This window comes from Rhamphochromis longiceps, linkage group LG13 (genome assembly GCF_057381845.1).
Source record: "Rhamphochromis longiceps isolate RC_006_pf linkage group LG13, R_longiceps_female_GT1.1, whole genome shotgun sequence".
Classification (NCBI taxonomy): domain Eukaryota; kingdom Metazoa; phylum Chordata; class Actinopteri; order Cichliformes; family Cichlidae; genus Rhamphochromis; species Rhamphochromis longiceps.
Genome location: NC_140569.1, coordinates 30,639,736 through 30,648,883, shown reverse-complemented (window position 1 = coordinate 30,648,883; position 9,148 = coordinate 30,639,736). Strand labels below are relative to the sequence as shown.

The window sequence follows — 9,148 nt, the reverse complement described above, 5'->3', positions numbered from 1 at the left end:
GACCAGAACAAGCCCACCAGACAGCAAGTGAAGAAATATGGATGTCAATAACTGGTGAAATTGAATGGTCTTCTTGCCCAAGAAATGAGCCACCCTGCAGAGCTGTTACTGTGATCAGCCAGGGCCAACACGGCTGGCAGTTACTCATGTGCAGGACATCAAGTCTTCATTTGAGCTTTTCATCCCAGATTCCATCCAGAAAATTATTCTGGATTGCAGTAATCTAGAAGGAAGGTGTGTTTTTGGAGAGAGGTGGAAGGAGATGGACCAAATTCATCTAAGAACCCCAAAGGCCTACTTTGGTTCTTACACTCAAAAAAATCAACTAGGGCATGTGTTTGATTAACAAAGTAGTAATATGTTTACATCACATGAAGAAATCATTTTTATGCTCATTAAATGATTCATTCTTTTTTGTTGAATATAAATCAAAGAAAACTTTGATGAGTTAAATTCGTTCATGGCAATCCAATGAGAATGAGGTCCATCAAACCAAAGGCTCTGATAGCGTCATGTATTGCGCATGCTCCACGCCCACCGGATGCGGAAAGGTCCGTTGAGAAGTTAACGAGCGCACGTGGAGTTACTTCTTTGGCATACCTGATAGTGAGGTAAGTAATATTTCTTGATATATTTATTTAGGTTAGTGGAGTGAGAGATAAATACTATTAGTTAAAATTTTTTACCTGTGTAGTGTGGAGATTTATATATAGCAGGGAGGTTGTAGACCCAAACATTTTTCAAATGTAAGTCGGTGAATTTAATGTTTTTTTTAAAAACTTAACCGGAGTTGCTAATTGTTGCAACAGAGCAAAAACTGATGAGGTTATTTTGGTAAGTTCGTTTTTTTGTTTTTGTTTCTGTCGACTTTGAATGAGGTGTGTTTCATGGTTATCTGCGTTGGTAGGACTGTTTTTCTTCTCTGGAGTTAGCTAACTTTGAAGAGCGGGAAAGCCGCGTAGAGCCGTAACGTCTTCGCATATAGCTCCATGAATGAAGGGTTACTTTCTGCTTAACCGGAGTTGGTGATTGTTGGTAGTAGTGGTAAGACTGACCGACATGGTTTTGGTGATTTTATGAGTGTTTTATGATGCTCTATCTAAAATTCCTGTTTTTGTCAGTGGAGTTTAGTCGCGGGCAACCGCATTAACTGGATTGATGAAAGGTTTAATTCAACTAAACCAGCGTTTAGGGGAGTTAATAACAAGGAGTAAGATAAAATCTGTCACAATAATTGCATGTGCATTTTCTTTTTTTGTAATATATTCACTTAATTTTTGAATTCAGAATGATTTAGGTGGATAATTGTTTGGGTTATAGTTTCTCTGGTGCTCTGCATTAGGCTGACTAACGGTGCGTTCACACCGAACGCGATAGATGCCCCTAGCTGATCTCGTGCACATTTGCACCTCGAAGCGCGTCCAGCATGAACTGGTCGAGGTTTATATGCAATTTTCACGCGTATGAAGAAGAGATCTGGGAGGAAGTAGTGCCAGACGGTATGTTATTAAAATGGCAGCTGTCAATCTAGCGTTTGAAGAAAGAGTCTCCCTTCTCTATTTGCTGTGGAGAGCAGAGCAGTGCCTAAAGGACGTCCTCACTGTACCTGGGTCCATCAGGTCTTCCACAAGCGTGAGCAGTTTGGTGAGTTTCACCACTTGCTCCAGAAGCTCCGTCTGGATGACGGCCGCTTTCAGCTGTACCACCTTCTGTCCCTTGCCGAGTTTGAGAAGCTGCTGTCCCGCAGATTTTACCAACTCGAGCGGTAGACGTGATAAGCTCGAATGCACAAAATGCACCACACAAACTGCAGTGCGTATTTTACTTCGCGCTTCAAAGGCGTCAGTCGTGTGAAGTAGGCAGAAAAGCGTTTTCTCAATGCAAATCTGCTTCCGAAGTTTAGCTGGACCCCCAGTCGCGCTTCATCGTGCTCCTCCATTGACTTTACATGTAAACCTGAAGCTCTGGTCGCGTTTATCGCGTTCGGTGTGTACGCACCGTAACAGTCTTCACATTTCACAGTATGTAGATATTAACACAAATTTGTCAGAGTAATAACTTTGTTTTAATTAATTTCTCTCCCCAGAAATACATCACAAAATAAAGCCACATTCCCATGCTCTGAGATTCTTATGCACCTCCTCAACAATACATGGTAAGTTCATGTTTGCCTTATTATTATTATTATGTTATTTATTTATTTTTTTTGGATGATGCAGAAGTTTAATCTCCTTGATGTTTTCTAATGCATATTTCATTTTTTATCAGTGACGTGTATGTGGCAGTGCAAGCATTGTGTTACCAGAGAGAGCAGCAGGTACAAATTACTTCAACATTATAAACTACATCATCATTACGGAATAGGTCAACATTATCTGTGCATATATGTTAATTGTCCGTGCACATTTAAGACTTGGAGTGGACTGAACACTCATGTCTATAAAGCTCATTCATCTCAGTTTACACAGACAGCTTCAAGTTCAGTAACTTTTAAATGTGAGTTATGTGACTGCAGTGACGTCTTCTCTGAGAGAGATTTTTTTGTCCATATTGGAACACATCTGCGAAGTAACGAGACAGTTAGTTGTGTGTTTCTTGGTTGCCCTTTCAAGACAAATATTTACAATACATTTTATACACACAAAAAGAGGAAGCATCATCCACACACACTTAAAGATTTTAAAGCCAGTGTAGTTACACGTGTGGACCCAGTTCAAGTGATAGAGTCCTCTGATAATGTAAGGGCTAGCTGTTCTGAAGATGTATCCTATGGTGAATTTGAAAGTGAGTCAGTGACAGAATGTGATAATAGTGCTGTTGAAAATCAGCCCGAACTAATTGAACGGAAATTAGCAGTAATATTGTTGAAATTGGAACACATATTTCATGTTCCAGCAAAAGGATTAGATGAGTTCTTAGAGGAGTTAGTTTTTCTGTTGAGTTCAGCTAGTGTACCTCTGACAAAACGTACAATTACAGAAATTTTTAAGAGCCATAACCTCCATATTAGTCAGGCTGTTATTGAAGAGCTTGCAAATTCTGTATGTGTTTCTAACCCTGTGGCTAAAATATTGGGAAAGTGTGGCCCTCTTGCCACTCCTTATAAAAGAAAACTATACTACATACAAAATTTTAGGGTTGTAGAGCCTGTTGAGTATTTTTTATCGATAGACCAAAGGAAGTCATTTCAGTACATCCCTTTATTACAGTTATTGCAGGAAATATTGAGTCACAATAAATTGCTGGATAGAGTGATTGAAGAACAAATAGCTCAAGAAAATAGAGAGAATCTGAATGGTGATCAGAGGGTTTACAGATCTTTTCGAGATGGGGAGCATTATAAAAGAAATAGCTTTCTAGATGGTGAGAAGTTGAGAATTTCTATTAACCTTTATATTGATGATTTTGAGGTTTGTAATCCTCTTGGGACCTCACGGAAAAAGCACAAGCTTTGTGGTGTATATTGGGTCTTGGGCAATTTACCACCTGGTTCTCATTCAGCCCTTTCATCCATTTATTTGGCAATCCTTTGCAAGAGTGAAGATTTGAGGACATTTGGGTTTGAAAAAGTCTTTGATCCACTTTTGAGAGATCTGGTAACTTTGGAGCAACATGGTGTGTTCATCAGTCAGTTGAACGAGTGTATTAAAGGAACTGTGAGCTGCGTCATAGCTGACAACCTAGGAGCCCATGGGCTGGCAGGTTTTGTGGAAAGTTTTTCTGCTGAATACATATGCAGATTCTGTACAGCTAAAAAATCTGAAATAAAGTCAGTGACTGCTGGTGATTTTGAGCATAGAACACCGGAACTTCATGAATTCCATTTGAAGCGTGCACAAGAAACAGCAAGTGCTTGTTGTGGAGTTAAGCGAGATTGTATTTTGAGTAAGAATCTGAGCCATTTTCATGTCACTGCAGGCTACCCTCCAGATGTAGCACATGATCTGCTAGAGGGCATAATACCAGTGGAGCTTGCACATTGTTTTTCTTTTTTAATCTCTAAAAAGTATTTCACCTTAGAAAAACTTAACAACTTGATCCAAAATTTTGAGTATAAATGGGCAGATAAAACCAACCGGCCTCATGCAATTCCCCAGACTTTCTCATTAAAAAAAAATATTGGTGGAAATGCACATGAAAATTGGTCTCTGCTTCGTTTGTTGCCTCTAATTATTGGTCCACTTGTTCCAGAGGATGAACCTGCATGGCATATTGTTTTGGATCTGAAGGACATTGTGGAGCTTGTTGTAGCCCCTGTCCAGTCTGATGAGTCGATTTCCTACCTTGAGTGTAAAATCAGTGAACATCGCCAGAGATACCAAGAACTTTTTCCAAACAACAGTCTTCTCCCTAAACATCATTATTTGGAGCACTACCCTGCTCTGATTCGGCATTTTGGGCCTCTTGTCCACAAATGGACAATGAGATTTGAGGCGAAACATAGTTTTTTTAAACAAATTGCTCGCCATACAAACTGTTTTAAGAACATACCTGTTACACTTGCCAAAAAACATCAGCTCGTGATTGCCTCTGACTTGCACTCTTCTGACCATAAGACACCTTTAATGGTAAATGTTGGCTCATCAGTACCAATTGATGTTCTGAAAAGTGATATCGCAGTAGCTATAAAGCAAAGATTACCAGATGAAACTGATGTCCATATTACAAAAAGCGTGTCATACAATGGCATGAACTACAGCACAGGAATGATAGTTGTTCATGGGCAAATATTTGGTTTGCCAGAGTTTGCAGAAATTCTGCAGATTTTTATTTTGCATGGCAGAATATACTTTTTTGTAAAAAAGTTCTCTGCTTGGTATTGAGAGCACTTCAGAGCTTTTGAGCTTGACATGTCACATGCGAGAGAGGTGTCTCTGATTGAGCATGGGGAACTACTCGATGACTACCCGTTAGCTGCCTATTCAGTGGGAGGCCTGCGTCTGGTTACTCTGAAGAGACACACTAACTTGCAGGGTAAACAGGAGTGATGTTTGTAAGTATTTTCCCCCTATATCACCTGGCACAGTAAATAATACATCATACTTTGCAGACCAATTGCTACTTAATTTATTGAGAGTAGATTTCTTTTAAGCATCTTATGCAAGAATTGTCATTAATTAGAAGAATGCAAGACAAATCTGGAAAATGCACTATTCACTTCTCCAGTAAAAAAATTCCTCGAGGCCAAGGTGACATCATCAAATTATCGTTGACATTAGAATTTGTTACACACACTCGCACAATAGTCAATGAGTACATCTTTATTTATTTTTTAAATATTTGATATTTGTCCAGGTCAGCATGATGCCCCAGCCCATAAGACTGAGGATCATTCTCGGAGAAGATGATGCCAGGAAACTAATTTTACCAGCTGGGATATCAGACTCCATTGAGGAATTGTGTCAGGAAATAAAGACAAATTTTGGAGTGCAACAGGATTTTCGTCTTCAATATCAAGATCCTGATTTCGGAAATGATTTTGTAAATCTGACTGCGATCTCTGAAATTAATGATAAAGCAACTTTAAAGGTTGTATACTTGGATAGTGTGCAGTTGCAAAGTTTTACAGAAGATGGAGTGACATGTCAACCAGTGCGAAGTCCAACACATTCCTTTTCAAGCTCTTCAGACACAGACAATACAAGGCCCGTTTCATCGTCAGGTTCATCACCGTCTACAAGACTGTCAGTGTGGCCAAGTGTCTTCACAGTCCCTCATTTCAGCTATGAGGCTGAACTGCAACTTGAAAAGGCCAATGCTGAGTTCATTGCTGGTGGAACTCATTTGACCCCCTCACCAAAACTGAAATCCCACCTTTTAGAAAGGCTGGCTGAAGAAATAATAAAATTTAAAGTCTATCCAACTGACAATGACCTGAATGAAGTTGCAGAAGCCCTTGTCAAACAGCATCCTTGTCTGAGGGAGCAGGGATCCTTTAATGGCTGTTATGGTTGGAAAATTAGCCTCAAGTATAAAATGGCCAATGTCCGGACCAAACTGAGAGGCCTGGGCTGTGCTGAGGTGTTGGTAAATTCACTAAAGAACAAGGCCCAAGACAAAAGTAAGGCAGCATTGAATGTGAAAAAGCCTAGAAGAGCAGAAGTCAATTACTGTCCGCAGTATCCAAAAGGAGAAACCACTGACAGCCTGGAAAAAGAGAGAATTGCACTGCTTTCAGAGGTTCAGAAGAGAAACAATGACAATATAGTGACAATGAAAATGCAGAAGACTTTTTCGTACAGAAGGCAAGAAGTTATTCAAGGACAGCCCTTTATTGCAGATTTTAAAAGCAGATGGCCAGCTCTGTTCACCGAGAAAGAGGTGCATGTCCTATATGTCTAACTTTTATAGTGTGTTCATGGTTGACCAGTTATTTCTTGCTTCACTAATATTGACATAACATAGTGATAAAACAGCTAATAATTCCTGGTATGTCCTTCCTCTGGTGCATATTATAAGTGCATTGTTCATGTTTTTCAGATTGACAAGGAATTCCTGCGCATATCGACAGTACCGCTGCTATCTAGATTCTTTTATGAGCTAGACTTGTACACTCCACGCATGATGGAGCTCTTTCGAGGCAAAGGTGGGGTGGCTGGCAGAAAAATGAGACACATCATGGTGGCCATCTCCAAGGTGGGTTAGATCTGTGCTTAAGAACTTTTTATGCCCATAATCTGGCAATTTTATGAGCAAAGATATCTATACATATGGTAGGCAAAAGTCCTAAGAGGTTTTCATATTTTATACAAATTATATAAGCATCAGTCTTATATTAATAAGTAATTGATAAAATCGTATGGTTAATTTTGATCAAAATGGGGAAAAAAACTCCAAAAAAAACATTAGTGTTGCCTCATTTTGTGTCTGATTTGGTTTAGACAGATGTTTTGAGGTGGCTGTAGCTCAGGTGGTAGAGCAGGTCAGCTACTAATCAGAAGCTTGGCGGGTTGGTCCCAAGCTCCTCCAGTGTGCATGCCAAATATCCTTGGGTAAGATACTAACCCCAAGTTGCTCACCGATGCATTCATCGGAGTGTGAATGTGTATGAATGTTAGACAGTAAGCACTAAACCCGGTGGCGCCAGTGTTCGACAGCCTCGACCTCTGTCAGTGCGCCCCAGGGTGGCTGTGGCTACAATGTCGCTTACCATCACCAGTGTGTGAATGTGTGTGTGAATGGGTGGATGACTGGATATGTAAAGCGCTTTGGGGTCCTTAGGGACTAGTAAAGTGCTATATAAATACAGGCCATTTAAACAGTTTAGAAAAAGTGATTGGGTGAATGAATTGTTGTATAAAGGCAGCTTTGAGTGCTCTGAGTAGAAAAACGCTATATAAGAACCAGTCTATTTACCATGTGGCCTTTTGGACTCTTCCAAACTAAGTATTCCTTTTTCAAACTGCTGCCTAAAAGTTAAATATTGTCATTATGGATTCCCTTTTTTCTTAGGATGACACAATACATACAAGACGAGCATGCATCCTGAAGTCCTTGTGTGTCTACCTGAATGAAGACCATGAGAAACTTGTGAAGGAATATACGGTCAGTTATATTCACAAGTTGTTCTGTGTTATGTAATTTGCTCCAGGAGTTATGGGTAATTTCGATATATGAAATGGTAAAATGTGACACCACGTGTGAATAAAAGATATTGCAATTGGTCCTTGTTTTGTTTCATGTCAAATTTCTGAGGTGTGAAACCAGAGACATAGAATTTAGTAAATATATCAGCATATTCACGCTGATTGCTGAATTCCTTTTTTTTTTTTCATATGTAGACTCAAACAAATGTATTATTATATTTTACATCACAGAACACTGAGGCCAACACTGAAGCCATGGAACAAACTGTGATGGGAGTGTATGTCATACATCAGGAGGGTGCGGAGCCTGGAGATGACCCAGAGAACATCGGTGTCCTGATTGAAGGCGTGGAGGTTCTCACTGGTTTGAGGAGCATTGCAATTGCTTGTGCTCTGTTATTTGGACTGATATACTGTCTGAACCTAAGCTACCCACCGGAGCTCAAATGCACTTTTGAAGTCTTGCAAAAGATTATCATGAAGCTGGATGGACAGAGGTTGTCATCCAAGGCACAGTTCCTAAAAAACAAGCTAATGGGGTGAATGAGCTTGAAACGGACTCATGCAAGCCAGATTTTTTTTTTTCAAGGTTTCTGCAATGCAAATATGTGTTTACTGTTTTAAAGTTTAAAATTGTAAGTTATAAAATGTTCATATAAACTATGTGGTTTGCTCTGTGGCTATTACACAAAGATTGTTCGTCCATAACTTAAAGTCTTATACACTTGAAGTGTAAACACAGATTTTTGCCAGATGGCAATTGTTACAAAGGCAAATGGACACTGGTTTTCACAAATTGTTTGAGTGGAGCAGTTATGCTCAAAATTGAATGTTTTCTCCACACGTTAAATAGCATAAAGTCACTATTAATGGATACAGCCTGATTAAATGGAGGACTAATGTATGCAAGCAACATAGTAATGTTGTAATATTATAGTAATGTTGAATGTTATGTCTGAGCTTTAAATTGTGTTAAAATTCATATTGTTGTTTGCAATGCATATTTTACTACATTTTACGAAAGTTGCTTTGGGGATAATATTTTTTGTCTGCAAACTATTCAACAGACTTATTTCATTTTTATTATTAGGGTTAGGGTTATTTTATTGTATTTTTTCTTTCAGTCAGCATGTCTTGATCTGGAAGTTCTGTGGTCTTGGTATGAGATCGTTAAAGGGGAGAAAGCTAGGCTGAACTGGGATCCTGCCAACTGTTTTAAGAATGTTCAAGCAAAATAAAAGATGGTTTTGCAAGTTATCATTTATGTATGTTTCATTAATTTAATTAAAAGTAATGTTTACATAAGCAATACAAACACTAACTGAAACATGATTGGTGTAAGTACTACAGACATAAATTACATTTGTTCATTCAACAAGATTAACATTGGTGAAACAAACAAATATTTTACTAGTTCATGTAACAAGACTGACTTTTGATGTGCCAAAGTGTTTAAACAATATAACATGAATTTAAATTAATTTAATTAGACTAACTTGGTACAAACATGTTAACTGAATAAAAATCAAATTAACTGAATGTTAATGTTTAAATTATGTTAC

At 38.7% G+C, this 9,148-nt stretch overlaps 1 protein-coding gene across 4 annotated transcripts; it reads left to right on the top strand.

Moving 5' to 3' along the window:
• Window positions 1-484: 484 nt before the first annotated feature.
• LOC146656095 (uncharacterized) lies at window positions 485-8,843 on the top strand. 4 transcript variants are annotated; one of them, XM_085428978.1, is made up of 7 exons: window positions 485-611; window positions 2,087-2,155; window positions 2,269-2,317; window positions 5,296-6,321; window positions 6,481-6,636; window positions 7,453-7,545; window positions 7,818-8,843. In XM_085428978.1, exons 2-7 carry the CDS (start codon window positions 2,133-2,135, stop codon window positions 8,127-8,129), a joined length of 1,659 nt encoding a protein of 552 aa, XP_085285104.1. In that variant the 5' UTR covers window positions 485-611; window positions 2,087-2,132; the 3' UTR covers window positions 8,130-8,843. The 4 variants fall into 4 exon arrangements, with proteins under 4 accessions (XP_085285104.1, XP_085285108.1, XP_085285106.1 ...); XM_085428982.1 differs by lacking the exon at window positions 5,296-6,321 and having other exon boundaries at window positions 492-611; XM_085428980.1 differs by lacking the exon at window positions 2,269-2,317 and having other exon boundaries at window positions 552-611.
• The last annotated feature ends 305 nt before the right edge of the window (window positions 8,844-9,148 follow it).

Excerpts from the sequence above, each read along its gene's own strand:
- LOC146656095 (XM_085428978.1), top strand. The coding sequence starts at position 2,133 with ATGCACCTCCTCAACAATACATG. Across the intron at positions 6,637-7,452 it reads TCATGGTGGCCATCTCCAAG|GATGACACAATACATACAAG; the intron begins GTGGGTTAGATC and ends CTTTTTTCTTAG. Across the intron at positions 7,546-7,817 it reads AACTTGTGAAGGAATATACG|AACACTGAGGCCAACACTGA; the intron begins GTCAGTTATATT and ends TTTACATCACAG.